A 19,231-nucleotide genomic window follows, 5' to 3' on the forward strand; every position below is an offset into this window, starting at 1 on the left:
TGTCACCTGGCCTGATCACAGTCAATTATATGCTTCAGTTTCAAGAAGAGCTGGAGAGAAACAACTGTCCCCTTCAAATCAGGATACAAAGTATTCTGGTAACCTTGCAACATTTCAGATGATGACATATTCATGTGTTTTGCCTGAGTTGTTTGTCTTCATTGTCCCCTGCCCTGGAGATTGTTTTCAACCCTGTCTGTTTGTTGGTTTGTAAGCATGATCACACAACAACAACACACAAAACTTGGTGGGAGGATGGCAATTTTGGTGCAGATCCTGATCGGAGGTTATATCCAGGCATGTCTTTTTTATTTCCTTCTACATTGCAACATCTTGTATTTTTCATAATTTTCACAGTTTTTCCATTGAATAATTCTGGATCATGTTGAAAAATTTGGCACATTTAAAGAACTGATACCTATGAACATGTGCATTTTGATTGAATTTAAGGGGACTGCTGGGCCTCGTTGGGGGTGTACGCTCTACTGAGTGTCATTCTCGTTTTCTTATGTTGCAGTAAATACCTCTAAAGCTGTCATTGTTCTGCTGTAACTTGTCTGTAAACTGTGTTTTGTTTTGATTCAGATCAAATGATTGTATACAATTGTTCGATAGGTACACAAGTGATTATTTATCATACATGGATACACACTTTGACTTTGCAACTTTACTGTAATATACAGTTTGTCAGGGGAACTCTCTCCCTCGCTCGCTCACACACACATTCGATCAATCAATCACAGAGGCTTCCATGGTGGTATCCTCTTCAGCAGGAAATGTCTTTTTAACAAGCAATTAAATGAGTGCCAGGCTGCAAGCTTACAAGAGGAATGTTTACACAGTAGAGCTGTCGGAGAGACAGAACGCGGGAGAGAAATTCATCGTGGGGGAGAGGAGGGAGAGATAGAGCGAGGGAGAAGGGAGGTAGGAAGCAGGGGAGCTGAACGAGGTAGAGTCCAGGATTTGGCACTTTCACAGGTGTGCACAACAGGGGGTTTGAGGAGGAAGGAGTGTGTGTGTGTGTGTGTGTGTGTGTGTGTGTGTGTGTGTGTGTGTGTGTGTGTGCATTAGTGTGTCGAACAGCCAAACTGGCCACCTGTCTTTCCCTCGTTGTAGTTTTAGTGTTTCCTTTCATCCGGCCCTCAGCAGCACAGCTCCCACTTGGAGCAGTTAGCCTCCTGTCGTGTGTGGCTGTGTGTCCGTGTTCGACTGTGTGTGTGTGTGTGTGTGTGTGTGTGTGTGTGTTTGCATAGCATGAGTCCCAGTTGGATTGGAAAGACTAATGTTCCTAAAGGTGCATTTCGCTCTTTCCTCCACGTTTTATATCTTTGTTCTTTATGTTTTATTGAGACAGTTCGAGTGAAGGCAGGAAGTTGGCCAACAGGCCTACGGAGCAGGAGAGGACACCAGAGGAAACTTCTGCTCCAATGTCAACAGGAGGTCATGCTTCAGGAAAAGCACTGCTACCTATCCATCCTTAATTAATAGACCCTATTCAGCTGGGTACCATCTGAGCGTAAAAACATGGATGGGTTGGAAAAAAAACAGGAAGTAGTCCTGTCTCCTCCACTGGATCTCATGTTATGACAGTTGAGAAATTTAGGAATGACTAGTTTATGCTTCTGAGATAAGGTCCAAGTGCTGGTCTAGCCACGTATTTTAAAAACATACTTGGTTGTAAAAACTATGGTGGCCGATTGGAGATCTAGTTTCCTTCTCAACAGTTTTTTGAATTGATAGAGTGGGGGCCTTAAGGCTAAGGCAAGAGCTGTAGTGAAGCCAAGCATAGATAAACCCAATCCCAAAAGTGGCCTATTTAAAGCTGCATTCATTCATATTTTTACACATATGCTGTATTAACATTGACTCAGATGACTTAGAGTAAAGTGAGAGGCATCACTGATGGTGAAAAACCCACAGAGGCTCACAGATCAACATTTTAGCATCTTTCAGTTTATTGTTTTGGCCGTAGGCCCTATGACTTTCAACGTCACTGTTTTGGGTTTGTCATACCGTTTTCATACCGTTATTAAAAAAAAACTGTTGTCCAGCATCAAACACTGCAGTTAGTAACTAGTTGGTTAACATAAAAAGGAGTTATTGGGGAAATCAAGGTTTGTGGCCACCTTAACACTAAAAACAGCTGCTAGCCTGATGCTAACACTAAATTTGCACATGTAAAAAAAACACGCCCACTCATATGATACGAGTGTGCAGAACAGTATTCAAGAGTGCAAAACTACACTTGGGAGGAAGCTTTTCCACATGCACACCTGCGGTTCTGCGAGTAAGGGACTTAGACAAGCGTAAACTGGCCCCTTCCTTGTGGACTCGCAGCTGCTCATCACCGCTTGACAACCACTCACTCGCCAGGTTGAATGTTGAGACTTTGGAGGTGGAGGTTTTGAGGCCCTCTTGGCGGCACAATCATGACGAATATGTTGTGGAAATGTGGAAGTCAGAGTTGGAGAAAACATTGAGGTACATTGAGGCAGCCAGTTCTATAATGCCCTTAACACAAGTAAATAGTGCATTAACGTTATGTAACATAGGCCTTTTGTGACAACAGCAGTGGCATATATGATCCACTAAGTTTTCACAGAAACATTTAACAGGAAGGAGGTTAGAAAATCAGAGATAAACTGGGAACTAGAGTTCAAAGTGAAAGTTTGTAAAAGGGATCTAAAGACACTGCTGTAAGTCATTTATTTTTAGACATAGACAGCTCATGACATTGACTATCTCTACGTTCATTGTTATGATGGAGCTCACCAGACAACACACTGGCTTTATGTGATACCCTTTTCCTTCATAAGTAATTTTTTTAATGATCTGGGCATTTTAGCCTTTATTCGATTAGTCGACTAGTTTGGGCCAAATTGCGGCCACTGTAGGAGGACTCAGGCTTTCATAAATATGCCGCTTGCCCACTTGCTGAGCTACTGGGATTTTTGGTTAATGCATTTAGGCCTTCACTGGGTCCTGACAGATTTTAGTTTCACACCATGTATGCTACATTTATCTTAATCATCCTCAGGCCACATCCTCCACCATCCATGCTCTGGCACTGATACCACCTGAGACTGAACGCATGCCAGGACCAAAGCTGCTTTTTATTTCTCCGGCTATCAAAGCTCACATGCCAGTTTTCCATGGGGGCATCTTCATCAGAGACCATTATATCGACAATAAGAACCAGCCGAACGTCCAACCTCCGGTTCACCTCCGTCCAAAACCGCCCACTTAAATACGCCACAGCAGTCTGCCCTCTCATGATCTGTTTTCATGGATGTAAAATACAGAGATCATTAGACAGCTAAGCTATATCACAGAGCCTTCTCTTTAGTGTGTGTGTGTGTGTGTGTGAGTGCACATGAATACGTCCATCTTTTTGTGCATATAAGTTCATACGAGTGTGTAAATGGTCATCTGTGTGTGTGTGTGTGTGTGTTAAATTATGTGTGTGTAGGCGTAAGGGGAACCTGATCTGCTCTGTGTAGGAGGAACCCCCCCACCACCACCACCACTCTGCTCAGACAGACGGCCTGCTAGAAAGATCAGACTCTCAGACTAACTGGACCAGAAGTCATTAGGACATACTAGACACACAGTGCTCTTTTTTCAAAGCTATTGCTTCCTTTAAAAAAAAACCCTCCACAGTAAGATTATCTAAGTCTCACTGGCTCATAACACGACTAAGATCTTTTAAACAAGACACATAGAGCTTTTCAAATCTTTGTTTCAGGAACCAGTGAGCAGCAGGGACCACTTACACTAAAACTGTGTCCTGAGATTTGGTCTTTTGTTTCCCTGCGTTACGTTTTTTGGGAGGAAAAACCAAGTCTGGCACTTGAGTTTAAAGGGCATTTTCAAGCATAATATGCCAGAACTGCAATCTGTCTTTGGAATGAACGATTCTCCAGGAAGGATTTTGCAACTATCTTTAGTTCATTAATGGCTGTATTTTTTTGTTTGAGATTTCCTATAAGCCACTCCATGAAACATCATTTTTCATTCTTTAATTCTAAATTCAAATCTACACCTTTACCTCCTTCATCACTTTTGCAATTCATATTATTAAAGTATGTGTCATCCTGATGACATCACTCCTAGGATACATCAACTCTCAACCTGGTGGCAAGCGTTGGCTGCTGCTGATGGTTTTGGGGTGTTTTTGAGATTTCACGCACTAAAAATCAGCTTTTTTTAGTCCCCTCCACAGAAAAATTGTGTTTTGGCAGCGTGATCAAGTGACGTTTTAATTTTTTGTTGGTTGTTTTTCTTCACCAGACACTTGTCACACTGTAGGAAAAAGCTCCATAATTGGCACCTCGGTCGCGGAAACTGCTTGTTAGCATTGTTAAAAAATAATTTGGAAACACCAAACCGGTGCAGTGCTGAGGTCTGCCTCCTCAGAACGGCTCATTTACATCTCACTTAATGATGGAAAAAAGCTTGAGAAATGCCACAGTGGTTTTATAATGCTGGACTAGGACACCGTAGATCGGCTGTAGACTGCAGTAACAGATCCTCTCTTTCCAAAGACGTTTCAGTCATAAAACCTATGATAAGTATGAGGAGAATCCAGCACCAGCATCTCTCAAACATCAGCCACAAAATGCAACGTTTCCAGGTAACCGCAACTCTGGTTTTTACTGAGAATTGCATTTCTGAGATTTGCTGCAGAAGCCGAGGGGTGTAAAACCACTAATTCAGCTGTATTTTAACCAGTGATTAGGTGTATGGCAGGGAGTACAAGAATGAAAAACAAATACACATACTATAAAAACAAATTTGAAAAAAAAAAAAGAAGCAGCATTCCAAATCGCTCATGCCCTGATCTTTTTCCATGAAGGCAGTGGACGGATTAGGAGAAAAATAGAGAAACTGACAGAAAGGGACTGAGGTAGCAAGACATGGAAAGTGTGGAGAATGATAGATAGATGGATAGATGGATGGATGGATGGATGGATGGATGGATGGATGGATAGATAGATAGATAGATAGATAGATAGATAGATAGATAGATAGATAGATAGATGGATAGATAGAAAAAGTATAGGGAGAGGGTGAGTGGTGCGTGGCGAAACACGCTGGAAAGCCATCACAAATCAGACTCTGGTCTGTGGCACTCCAGGGAAAAGAGAGGAAGAGCAGAGGAGGAGAAGAGAGACGGAGCATGTGGAAAGGTAAAGAAAAGGACAGTGAGGGGACACAGGCAGATGTCCAAGCAGCCATACCTGCAGATTCAATTCCACTCTCTCCTTTTTTCTCTTCTCGCCTTTCTTCTGCTCCTCAAACCCCTCTTGTCCGCCTCGTCCTCTACCGCTCTCTGTTTCTGTCTGCACTGATCTGAGCGCCCCAGAAGAGAAGAAAGAGAGAAAGCAAAAGAAGGAGGTAGTGTGTGATGGACAGACTCAAAGAAAAGTAGGAATTAAGATGATGGGAGCTGCAGGTGTAGTCACTGTGGAACTTCTATTTATGCTCACTGTACTGCGTCTTTGGTGAATGGATTTTTTTTTGTACCTCTTCCCTCTCTGCCTGAAAGAGCAAACGTATGATAAAACCACCATTTGGTTTAAGAATTTCTGCACGACACAGGGAGGCTTCGCAGTGGAAACTTTTCATAATGTCGATCTGTTGCAACTGGGGTGGATCAGGACGAGGTTTGTGATGCAATCTGCTCAAAATACCACCAACATGCTCCAGATATACAAAAAGATTTATTGGTCATCTTGAATTATTTTCCAGCATCAACTTCCAGAAATTATTATTAGAAATAACCAATATACCACAAAAGTTCCAGCATGATTTTTTTTGTAATGCCATAAACTGTGTCAATAGCCATCGCTTTGTACCTTAAACCAATCCTCATTATTTGTCAAGAATGTCATATGCCTGTTAAATAACATAGTTTCATTATATAATGTTATGTCACATAAATATACATTTATATTTCAGTTTACACATTAATAACACACAGCTTTTGAGTACAAATTTGTCTTTCATAGGTTGTGTGTTTTTTTCGATCATGTGCCATAAGTTCCACTGACTCTGAACAAACAGTCGTTGAGTCAATACAGTAAAAGGTCTCTCATAAGTGTTGTTGAAAGGTTCTTCGTGGTGTTGATAAGAAAGCAAAAGCCCTTAAAAAGTATAGTTAAACATTTCAGAAGTGTTTGAATCATATTTGAAAACACTGTAAAATTTAAAATTTCATATAGAGCAAAATAAAAAGTCAACGAAAAAAAAACCGCTTCGTAAAGTTCCTTGAAAAGTCCTGGAAGTGCTATAGAAGTCCTTGAAAAGTCCTTGCAATGGATCACAAGTCTGTAAATCTTCAAGTTGCAGAAATCGTAAAATCACCCAAAGTGCTGTCGTCGTGACGAGCATTTTATCCACATGGTGTGTGTCCTCACTGTTAGCTTCTGATGGCCGTCTTCCTGTCTCTGTCTTTGTTCTGCAAGAGAGAAAACAACACTGCACATCAGTTCGAGACCCAACATCAAACTCTGTTTAAAAGGGATAATTCATTGTTTAAAAGGGATAATTCATTGTTTTGGAAAATATGTTTATTTGCTTCTTTGACTAGAATGAGTTTATCCCACTCTCTGCGGACTTCAGTTCCCTTCGTTTGTGTGTCTGTGTGTGTGTGTGTGTGTGTGTGTGAAAGAGTTTATTTATATGTTTTGTGCACTGCAGGAAACACAGATATACAGTTTATTGAGGGGTTTTATTAAACTACAGTTTTCTATCTAAAATAAACAAACAGAATATTATGTGCAAATAAGTAGATGTCAGAAGTCCTGTCAGCTGTATTATCTTCGGAGAGAGCCAGGCTAGCTGTTTCCTTCTGTTTCCAGTATTTATGCTATGCTAAGTTTGCCAGCTGACAGCTATAGCTTCATATTTAAAGCACAGACATGGGACAAAAAACTGCAAACAGAAGAAAATTTACAACATAGTGGAGTTGTTGGGGACAAAGAAAAAGGACCTTCAGTTTTAGCAAGTAAATAATTTGTCATTTCCATATTTGCGTCTTTAGTCTGCTCCTATTTCATTAACTCCTAAATATAAAACAGAAACGTTTGTATGACAACATTTATTAAGCAGCATATAAGCAACAATGGATATTCTGAACAGGTGAGTGAGACTCAGTTTCTCATTATTGTGTCATGAAACTGCACTACAGCAAAATATAGAGATGATTCATGGACATAGATAAACCGTCAGTGTAATCACTGACACAGTAAACGAATGTGGGTTTGTGTGTAGTCAAATTTAATTTAATTCACTCAAGCACGCGCTGTACAGTAGCATACATACAATAACTGTGGCCGCAGAGACTGAAGAGTATATCTGATTTAATTTTATTATGGGCTGAACGGTGACATCATGAAATGCTGTGTGATGATGTGTTTCTCATTTATCTGTGGTATCAGAATGGAGAAGCCTTGATTTCCTGGCTGGTGCTGGAGACTTTCTCTATCTGGCCAGGAAAATCACATCACATTTTCCCTCCCCTCCTAACCTCTGCTCCGCTCACTTGTCAGGCCATCTACCACCGACTTTTCAACAGTCAACCGACTTTTCTAACAACAAGACATTTGGGTGATACTCGTACCAGCTTCTGGATTTACTTTTCAAATCAAAACAGATTTTATGCTGTTGTTGCTTTAACAGATATGTAAAAATCCTGTATTCTCTCCAGACTGTGATGCAACCCGTCTACGCTCCTGTCCTCCCCTGACTTTTCTTTCCCCCTTCTCTCTCATATCATCTCATCTAACCCTCTCCGCCGCCGCCGCCCCCACCCTCGCCCTCCAGTCATCAGCCGAACACCTGTTACACATTTCCTCTCTCAGACCGTGCACAAGATGTAGGTGTTTGGAAAAATCTGCTTGACTGACATCAACAAAGGTGGGTAGGTGTTTGGAAGGGTATCAGGCAGTAATGAAAGCGTGAGATCATAGGATCTGGACAGGAATCGGTCCTCCCACTGATTGAGGCGATTGAGGCGAGTGCGAGGAGACACAGGAACTGTTACCGTCAAATCCTCCCCCAGCTGGACCCAGAGCAGAGAGTCATTTTACATTCCTAATAATGGAACATTGAAATTATTTGATCATTTTTTTATATTTAGTTTTTTGGTGGAGACTTATGTTGAAATGTTTGTGGAGAAAGTATTTCTGGAACCAAAATTTCAAACTAAAAGATTCCAACGTTAGGATTTGATATTTTAAAACTAGTGGGTTACTGGAGCTTTACCTATGCTCTGGTTTTTAATATTTATGTAGCAAGAAAAAAAGAAAAACTAATTCACCAGGTTAGCTGACTCAATAAACCACAATTCATTCACTTTTCCCATTTCAAACTGTCATGTGATCCTGCCCCCTAGTAATTACTATTACTACCCAAACAAACTGCAAAATGTTGACACTGAACGTACACGAAAATTGTTCAGTGTCACTGTAATGTTGTTTTCCTATAGCGGCCCCTTTTGCAGCACATCTGCTCATAGTGGCTAAAGCTTGATTGTACTTTTTTATTGTTGAGTTTAAAAATAAGTTAAAGACACAATGCTCATCAAGTATCAGGATTTTCTGAGGAAAGATTGGGGAAAAAAAACAACATCTGCACGCTGAAATCTGTGCACATATCTTTTTAATATGTGAGCTTTCTGTCAGAGAACCTCGTGCCTTGTAGAAGCTCTCTGAGCTCTCAAATTAAAAAGATATTCAACATTTGGGTGTGGGGATACTTTTTCTTTCTCTCATTCAGTTGTTAAATATGTTACATGACTAAATCTAGACAAATATCACGGGCTTTGTTAAATAAGAAAAACTGAAAGAATTTACCAATGCAGTATAATAAGACAATCAATGATCGTTAACTTGGAGTATTAAAGCATCATTCCCAGTCTGGGAAAATAAGGTGGAGTGCCAGAGTCTGGAAGCTGAAATGACCTGAGTATTGTTTTGCCATCTGACACAGTGTATAATCTGCGTGGAATTGTCTCTTTAAATTGTGAATAAGTAACTGATTGCAAACAGAGCCTGCAAAACGTTTGGCCTTACTGTACAGCATGACTGCTATTGAAACTACTATATATAACCAATAGCTTGAAGACACGAGTGCACACAGCCCCACTAGACTCTGGTGTTTGCTGGAAAGTGTTGTGGAAAATCTAGGGTCTTTATCAGTGGAAATAAAAAAGCGATGCAGGTCAGGGAGAGCGGGTACATGAAAAGTCTCGCTCAGAAACAGTGCATGACAATTGGATAATTTACCAAATTACATGAAATGACCATGAAATCGGCCCACGCCTGACTGTGAGCGCCCGGTGATAGTTTGAGGAGCACAGCTGGAGCTGGGGGTTGGGGGGGAGGGTCAGCCGGAGTGTAGCTGGTTCCGTCAAAAGAGGAGGAGGGGTGGGGGGGCTCTGAGACCGGCCTGGTAGTCAAAACAATCTCCTGAAGACTAATAGAGCATGGTCGGATGACATATCGGCACTCTCTCTCCCTCTTTTCCTCTCCAAACACCCACACACACAAAGACATACCACTGACTTCCCAGGGGGGTGATTTGTCCGACACTAATATGATTACCTGATGATGTTTACTTTAGATGCGATATGAGGATATTACCACAGTGGAACAATATTATTGTTTTATCAAGGTGAAAACAGCATGTGTTGACTTTAATGGAGAGATAGTAAACACACTCTTCACAGCATCTTATCAAATTCAAACTTTAATATTGTTTTTCTGAAATTCAAACCCGGGCTGTTCCTCTACCTATAACTGTGGATTTTTCCATGCAATCTCTCTCTCTTTCTCTCCCCCTTCTCTCTTTCTCTCTTTTTTTTTTTTCCTGCGTTAAGCTGCTCTGTCAAACACAAACATCTAATTTAGTTCGTGGCTGCAAAGGGAGAGGAATGACTGGTTGGAAAAAAAATAATAATTCCACTTGGGCACTGGCCTGAAAATCATATAAGGCTGTTGGTATTCAACCATGAAATGAAAACTGGTAATATCCCTTTAGTTTATCGAGTGAAAATATGCGAATGTGAGTCAGCGTCTCGAGTGGCTACTAGAAGCTGTAATTATCCTCATAAATGATCATCGATTAGAAGATCAGAGACCTACGATGTAGAACGGTGCAATAAATAACACGTCAGACATTTAAATAAGCTCAGCAACACCCTGAATGAGCCGCAGTCAGCCGTTATGTGGCTTGGACACTTTAGACGTGCACTTTGTGTTCACTGTGGTTTGCTAATAAGCATCCTGATGAAAAACACTTGATTTATCTGATTGCTTCATCAGATGTAATGTCCCTTTCCCCGGTCTTAGAAGCCTCATTTTGCACTTCATCATCTGTGCCAATAGCTGATTAGCTTCAGTAGATGATGGTTTAAGAAATTACACAATTTAAACAACATATTCCTGCTTTTCTCCGAGATGTACACATCTTTATAAGGTTTGCTCTTTGTCTGGCTCAGCTTTCTCTACTTTTGTTCTAATTTGCTCCGCGGACAGCCCTCTCCCCAAAGACCAAATGACAACAGAATCATAGTTTTGCTAATAGATTTTGTTAGTTATCTGACCCGACTTCTTCTGTTGGTGTTAAATTAGGCTTTAACTGCTTCCATCTGTGCTGCAAATATACAGACAGGTCCACGCATGAAGGCACGCAGTCATACACAAAGCCAGGCCCGCAGACACAGACACACACTGGACGTGGGTTAGAATATATTTGAAAATTGCTCGCAGTGTATTAGCCACCCTTGGTGCACTTGATTAGCATAGTTTGAGTGAGGAGCAAACAGGCGAAGCTCTCACTCAGGAGTCAACACCAGCATTATCATTAAATGAGGGTAATTTAGTTTTCATCTATGACCCTGAAACGTCTGCTTCATGCACACAAGTGACGCAATGCTTTTTTCCAGTGAAAACAGAATAATAATCCCAACGACTGCAGAAACCACAGTCATTAGCATGCTCCTGTGCGTCCTATCCGTGCATTTAGGCTCTCTTAAGACGCACGCTTCATTTGATCTCTATAAAAAAAGCGAAGTGTAGTTTCGGCACAGTCGAAAACCAACTGTCCAAACTGGGGGATAAATGGTGAAGTTGATTATCCTGCTGAGTTGTTGGCTGTTTCTCTCTCCCTCTTTCTCCCCTTCTCTGTCTCTGTTTCCACAACTTCCTGCACACCATTAGTTTAGAAAGTGTTGAAAGCACAGTCGTGATCCAGGGCTCTTTAACTGAGTAATCATATATGAAGGTTTTTTTGGTTGTCTAGAGAAGCAATGAACTGCCGTCTGGCTGTAAAATCTAGAAGAAAAAAAAGAAGTGCAAAGAAAGGCTTTTGATAAAAGCATGTGAGTGTGGTGCTCTGCACGCCTGTGTGTCAGTCTTTCTGTGGTCGTGCAATATAGTGTGTGCCCGCATATGTGTATATGTGTCATATGTGGGTGTGAATGTGTGTGTGTGTGTGTGTGTGTGTGTGTGTGTGTGTGTGTGTGTGTAAGCAGGGAGGGCGTTTCACAGAGAGCGGTTTCCAGGCTTCTTTAACATCACCATCAAAGTCCGACGTCAATGTGTTTCTAATAGCAGCTGAATTAAACACTGACTGTACAGGCCTCAGCAGAGGATAAATCATTTACAGAACAATTAGCTCATTTGTTGCTCCGCTCTGCAGTGCCAATGACTTCCAGACACAGAGAGCTGGCTGGTGTGTGTGTGTGTGTGTGTGTGTGTGTGTGTGTGTGTGTGTGTGTGTGTGTGTGTGTGTGTGCAGGCAAGGACAAGTACGACATTTCAATCACACTAATTTTCTCTCTAATTTTCTTTCTTAAACACATAGACATACACTTAGATTCAGCCACTAAAAACACTCATTTGCTGTCACACACACACAAGAAGAGATAAGTCTCTAACTGCACAGTGCAGTTTCACTAAGGCTGTCTTTCCATCCACCCTGCTTTTCCAGTCACACACAAAAATCATTACATTCACAGCAGCTCAGATGTAAAATAATCTTTTTCATGATATTAGAGGCAGTGAGCATAATTTTAATTTGGAGAGAAAATTCCAAATAAATCAGATTCCTTTCAGCTGGAATTAAATCAGGGTTGGGCCTTAAAGCGCTTGTAAACTCAACTAAATTTAATCATCACAAAAGGGATCGTGGGCTATTTGCAGCAACCACACAATAAGTATCACGGGAGTTATATTTTTTGTGAGGTTTTTATTTTGTTTCCAAACATATAAATCCTCCTTTTAATCCAATCAAGTCAAATGAGCTTCTTTCTTTTGAAATATTGGAAAGACTTTGCACTTGTCACACTCAGCTTCAAAGGAAACAGTCCAGTGTGACTGCTGTTATTGGCGGACGCATCACAGATTCTATTTACGTTTGCCACTGGATTGAATTGACCCTGTGCCTGCTGCAGGCCAAAAGAAAGAAGCCAGAGTTGTGAAGGAAGCTGTAAAAATGCTTCAAGCACCACGGCCTTAAGACAACACACTAGACAGATGGGCACGCTTGAAAAACGTTCTGTTTTCATATTGTATCACTGAATAAACACCGACTCAGTATCACCCAGTGGTGCAGTGGTGCGCGTGTGCTGCCTCTGCAGACTATAGGCACAAATAAACACGTGTTTAAGTACAACTGCAGACGCTCAACCGGTGCATTTCAAGATCATTACAAACAAACTGGACATAATAAATTTGTGAAAGTTCAAAAAGCTGTAGTCGTGCAGTGGTCCTGCTGCAGCTCGAGTCCAGGCACCTGACAGTTGCCCTGATCAGCAGAGGCCTAACACAGGATATCTGCATCAATCAACCAGACAGCACAGGGACTGAAGCAGCCCTCAGCTCACCTCAACCCTCCTCTGAAGCCCTGTACATCTCATTTACAGATGGAACCATCACGACCGTCCCCTGCTCTTTTTATTCCTGCATATATCAAAGTCACCTGCATGCGAGAGTTGCACACCAGCTTGTCCAGCTGGTCAAACTGCTGGTGCCCGACCCCTGAACTGTTTTTTATGAAAAGCCAAAATTCTTTATGATGTATGTGGATGTTTGATGAATAGTCTGGCTTCTGATCAAAAGATAGAGAGTTAAGTATGGCCTATATCACAGATTCAGCAGGGGGAAAGGACAGCTAACAGAAGCACAGCCGAATGCATTTAAAATGACATCAAATAGCTCTTATTGGGGGGAAATATCTTCAAGCTCGCAATGAGGACTCTTCAGTCAATAAGAAATGGAAAACAGTTTCACAAAAAAAAAAAAGAAAAGTTCACTACGACATCTAGAAAAGTACAATATAGTCAATATTAAATTCTTAAAATAATCAAATTCATTTAGAAAATCACTAAGATTTTACATGAAGTTCCACAGATAATTAATTCACATTAGTATTCCACTGAATATGCAGTGTGCTGTCACTCAGCCCTCTCTGTGTAGTAGTCATTACAAACAGACTGCTGTTTGGAAATGGTTATACTGTATACACACACATAATAAGAGGAAATGAGCGTATACTTTTCTCACGTTCGCTCTCTCCCACGTTGGAAATAGATGTAATTGAGGTGGCGGCTCTAAGCAGACCTGACAGCTGTGATGAACCTCAATAGCCATAAAAACATACAAAGAGAGAGAGCCCAGGACACAAAGTCTCGTTTTACCTTCACAATCGTTTCCTCTCTGTAATCACCAGCACCAACTCTGCCTTTTAGACCACTTAAAGGCTCGGCACGGTCACTTTTCCAAGGAGAGTGAAATGCTCTCAGGTTCTGCCAATCACACTTAACCATTTAAATATCGGGTGAATGTAGAATCACTTATTTTTCTCTTTAAATAACTTTCAGGGTAATAATATCAATTGCATCAATTTTCATCAGTTATTTAAGTTCTTTTAGCACCACTGCAACACAATTACACTCTGGATGTCTTTCACCATGTTTAATCAATGTTTGTAAAGTCAACTGTATGTGTCAATATCTTAATATATGTACATTACAATAGATTCCTGGTTATATATGTTTCTTATTATCATACATCATCTGATTAAAACCAAAAATTAACTGAAGTGGGACATCTTCTGTGTATCCAAAGCCTGACATAACATATTCTGCTCTTCCATAGAAATTCACTGTGACAGAGAAATAATTGAAATGTTACCTCATTAACATGAAGGGGGAGACTGCAGTTTATTTTGACCCATCACACTTTCCTGCTGCTGTAAATAATTCCCGGAGGACCAACTGTGTGTTAATCTGCTGCTGAAAATAGTCCCCAACAAACACACCTACACCATATCCACCTGTTTCTGAAAGTGCGACGGCCCAGCAGAAATTAAGTGAGCGAAATTTATATATTATTTGTGAGCAGTTTAATTGATTTTCATTTATTTGTTTTTAATTCTATGTTGGGTTCACAAGATTCTCAATATGAATTATTCCCTATGTAAACAATTGTTTTTTTTTTCTGAGCACGTATTGAAGTCACACTCCCCCTTTGTGTGTAGTGAAGTGAGCCTCGGTGTTCTCCATGCAGGTTGTGCATGTCCCTCCCTCTGACTGCATTGGTCCCCTTCACTTTTATCTCCACCTCTGATCAACAGTGATCTAATCAAGCTAACACCTTTTCCACAGTGATGTCTTCAACAGGAAACAACCACTGTAAACACACCTGTCCACCACAGGGCTGTTTAACCAAAAAATACTTTAATATTTTTTTATACGATGTCTACACGGATGCCGACACGATGGTAGCCATGTTAACAAGTTGCTTGCTTGGTGGACGAGAGGCGACGGAGCGATAGCTAGCTGGAGGGGAAGCACAAGGTAACTTTAATCAGGTGTAATTTGTGATTTCGGTTGTGTGTCTAGGAGCTGCTTTCATTCAGCTTTACAACACCGTGCTGAGGAGGGGAAGCTGCAGGTGTTGCTCACAAATATCTTGTTTTGGTGCGAGATGATGTGCTAGTGTGACATCTAGTGGCAATGCATATTGTTTATGTAACCTTTAATTTAAAAAACAATTGAATTTACCATAATTGGAACTGAGGGAGGCTTTTCATATCTTCATATGGACTTTCCACAGAGCAGATATAAGTTGAAACTTTAAAATCTTTCCCTAACTTTCACCTGGGTTCACCTCGTCCTCGAGTTTCAGGGAAAACAGTAAAAACTCATCTGGCAAACTGTACATCTTATATAACAGAGAATAATGTGACATTTTATGGAGCCAATAAAAAAGCACAATGTGACTGACACTAAGTAATATAGACGTTGTCTGTGTTTGGTTTTTTTTGACGTGAGAGCGTTTCGAAATTGTTTTCTACCCAGCGTGCGTTTACAGGTCAAGTCAAGCGTGTGCAGCGGAGAGCTGACAGCAGCAGATAGTATTACACAGCTCCGACTGACAGCTCTGACCTCCACCAGGCTGATCGATACGCAGAGAGAGGAGGGAGAGCTAGGGGGGGGATGAGAGAAGATCGGGGAGCGAGTCGAAGAGGAAAAAGTGAACCAGGATGAGAAGCGTTTGAGAGTAAAGGAGGAAGGGGATAAAAAAGGGGAAAAGAGGATAAAGGAGAGGCCAAGGCAGGTTTCAGATCAGTTATCTCCCAGCTGAGGGTGTCTGGGTTGGACACCAAGGACGTCTAGGCTTTCACTCACAGAGGTTCAGAGGGGAGGCAGGAGGGAGGGGGGGACACACTGCTGGGACTCAGGTTATCCCCCAGCTAAAGGGTCTCTGAGTTTAGACACTGAGGAGGGTATTAGCTTTCACACACTGCTGGGGTAACGGGGGAGTCTGCCAGATGTCAGCTCTTTACCCATAAATCCTGCTAAATGGGCAGCGGCTCTGGGTTAGAGGGGGAAAGTCGAGTGGACGTCACCCCTCTGTCATCTTTTGTGGTGTTTGTTGAAGTCAGAGCTGGAGTCATATAATTGGATTATAGTCAGCTGATGTCAGTTCTTCATCCCCCGTTATTTCTCATCAGACTGAAGACTTTCCTCTGCTGAGAGTGTTCTTGATTATGTCTATTTCCTGTGCTGAATCAGTTAAATATGAGTCGAAACGCGCATAGGATCAAGTTTTCCTTTTCCGAGTCTCGATGAAGGTGTAGACGGACAGTGCAGCAGCGGAGGAAGTGTGGAAAAAGCGTGTGACGAAAATGAGAAGTTCTTCCACTGTTTTCCAAAATTGAACTCAAATAATTGCAACAAATTGCGATTCTTAATACTACCGCTTATGACATAAGTGTTAAAATACCTGTATTTTGCAATGTGACATCAAATTCCAGTGGAACAAACTCATTGCCAGTTAGCAAACGGTTTATCTCGGGTCAGTTGTTAAGGAGTTATGATTAAAACCTTCTCATATTCGGGCTGACGTCAATACATTCTTGAAATTATACACATGGTTTTGGATGGATTTCGTGGGCTCCCAGTCATAAATCTCACTCACTGCATAAATACCCTTGTAAACTTTGAATTCATATTTTTAAAAAGATAAAAAAAGCAAAAAATAAACACCACATTTTGGATTGGACAGTTTTTACGTGATGGTTTTGCACATTTCTTTGTTTTAGAGTGAAAGGATCAGCCTCTCTGCTCAGCAGTCAGACTCAAAAACAATCACCTCCATTCACTGTAACGTCCGGTGAGTCTCAGAAACCACCTTAAAATTCCAACCCACCTGCTCGAGTTAAACTAACCCCCGACAGGACAATAACACACGGTCATTCACTCCAGAAGAGGACTTTAAAGAGGTTCTGCCTTTTAAAATCCCTGAGGGCCAATCAGGTTTATAGACGCAGTCACTGATCTCAGGTCAGCTTTAAACACCAAAGTGACCCTAAAGCACTGCACAGTTTCTCACAAGAAGCTTCCTTCTATATTCCTTCTCCTCCTTCCTGCTAAATCTGGCTCATTTTATCTCCTCGTATTAGTTTTTTGACATATTGGCACATAGTCTATTTGTAAAAGAGTGTTTGATTACACTGTTAAATTCAAGGGCTGCATATATTATTTTTGACTTGACCTTTTAACCGGTTCCTTTTGTTTACTTCTACTGACTTAGTTTTCTGCTCACCATTTTCCTCTGGTTGCTGAGGCAGAAAGTACAGATGTGCTTGGGCTGAGTCGATTGGTCAGATCCTCGGTTGGGGGAGGAGTTGACATGGAAGAACGGTGGTGAGGGAGCGTGGCACGGTTGTCCGTCATGAAGTCCTTCACCCAGCAGCAAGACGTTCCCCAGATGACTGATGTAGCTGCTGGCCAGACGTAGCGTCTCGATCTTCGACAGCTTCCTAATCATCAAATTAGAGGGAGAGGTATTGTATTAATGAAGACAAAATGTTTTAAATGTGCAAAACTGATGCATTAACCACAATATCACTGAAGTTTCTAAAAACAAGGTGCAACATGAAGACAATGATGCTTCATTTTAAATATTTCCTGGAGTGGCCACATCCTGAGCACAAACTGACACATCTATTAAATGAATGAAATAATTCAACTGTAAATGTTGTCCAGAGCAATATCAGGGACTTATTTTTACGTATTTTTCTCTGTGAGACTATTTGTGCATAAGACCGCACAGGCCGCTCAGTACCTGTCGGCAGGCTCGGTGGGGATGAGCGTGCGCAGCGCTGTGAACGCCGTGTTGACAGAGTTGGTGCGATCTCTCTCCCGCGCGTTGGCTGCAGTCCTTTGGCGAATCTCCCCCGGGGGAGACAAGCCAGGGGGGGACAGGCCCGGGGGGCCAAGCCTCCCCACCATGCCGCCCATACCTACCCCTCCAACCCCAATTCCCGCGCACATTTTCCTCTTCCTGTTCACCTTGATGTGGAAAGCAGAAGGGGATGAGGAGGAGAGGCGGAAGGCGGCGGAGTTGGAACTGTGCTCCTCGGAGCCGGACCCCTCGCTCCCGTTCTCATCTTCGTCTTCGGAGAGGAGCGCGATGTCGCCATACAAGAAGCGGCCTGTGGGAGGCGCTGTGCGCAGCATGGCGAATGTCATCTTGATTGTAACAAGAGTCTGGCAGCTGCTGATTGATTCTTGTGTGATTTCCACTTGTTGAGGTTTAACTTGTAACGTTTCTGCAAAGATGCTGCTCCCTAAAGGTGTCCACCGCTCGAAATGTCACCCCAACAGGTCTTCTCTGCAAAATGTGTTGAGTCAGGTAAGTCAGATGTAGCTCTAACAAGGCTGAGTGTAGAAAGTCAAAAATCAAGAGCAACTTGACCCTGGAGCTGCTGTGTCACAGGTGGCTGCAGGTTCCACAACCTTCTTGTTTTTCTCTCTTGACTTTCACAAATCGCTTCACATCCCACAGGTCAGTTCCTCTCAGTTAATCCTGTGGCAGAAAGCACATGATGAAGTCAACTGGTTGTTGATTTCTCTTCTTCTTCTCCTCTAAACCTTCTGTCTTGGTCCTTTGTTTCTATATTTGTCTGTTTCAAGTCCAGCTGCAGAAACTACTCCCAGTCCGTGGCAGCAGTTTGACTCTCTCTTGCTCTCTGCTGGTCGCCCCTCTTCCCTCTCTGCCTCTTTGCTCCACGTGTGCCTGCTGTCTGAGTGTTTCCGTCTGCCTCTGGTCTTATAGGCGGTGGGAGGGCCAGAGAACTGCTCCGCTCCTCCTCTGTGCGGTGAGGGTCCCCCGGCTGCTGTCTAGAAGCAGGCCAGAGAGACCGGAGGCAAGAGGCAAACCATCAGCAGGAGTTTGTTTTGGCTGCACACTTGTGTGTTTCAGGGGAAATCCACCCTAAAACAGAACTTGCATCACCCCAGTTTGTTGGGTGGATTTGGTGACCTTAGAGGCCACGGAGCCTTCTGAAACTCATATCCCCTCAGCATGAATACTGTATGCATATTCAGTTACTTGGATGGTGACTTACAATGGAAATTGAACAGGAATAAAATGTTGTCAACTGACAGGAGTAATAAAAACATGATCTTGGACAGTACAATCAAATATCGGATGCCTAACACGATCAAACTATTAATATGATCTCATAATAGCCTGGAATATTGTGTTTGCAGGTTTTGACATGGATCAGTTGTGCAGGCAAAAAAAGAGAAAACGATATCCTCCATTTTTCTGCTTTTCTCTATTGGCTGAGCTTTTCTTTTTCCAGATATATTTGACAGAGCAGGCTACCAGCAAGAGGTAGAACTGGGACTTTGGTTTGCGAGAAAATG

The 19,231-nt window shown here is 42.0% G+C and overlaps 1 protein-coding gene across 1 annotated transcript; it reads right to left on the minus strand.

Annotated features, from left to right (window-relative positions):
- Window positions 1-5,704: 5,704 nt before the first annotated feature.
- Window positions 5,705-18,605, minus strand: LOC109632112 (basic helix-loop-helix transcription factor scleraxis). Its single transcript, XM_020091242.2, has 3 exons — window positions 17,643-18,605; window positions 17,121-17,337; window positions 5,705-6,460 (listed from the first exon to the last, which is right to left on the minus strand). Exons 1-3 carry the CDS (start codon window positions 18,047-18,049, stop codon window positions 6,422-6,424), a joined length of 663 nt encoding a protein of 220 aa, XP_019946801.1. The 5' UTR covers window positions 18,050-18,605; the 3' UTR covers window positions 5,705-6,421.
- Window positions 18,606-19,231: the final 626 nt, after the last annotated feature.

The sequence above is a fragment of the Paralichthys olivaceus genome, chromosome 13 (genome assembly GCF_024713975.1).
Source record: "Paralichthys olivaceus isolate ysfri-2021 chromosome 13, ASM2471397v2, whole genome shotgun sequence".
NCBI lineage: Eukaryota > Metazoa > Chordata > Actinopteri > Pleuronectiformes > Paralichthyidae > Paralichthys > Paralichthys olivaceus.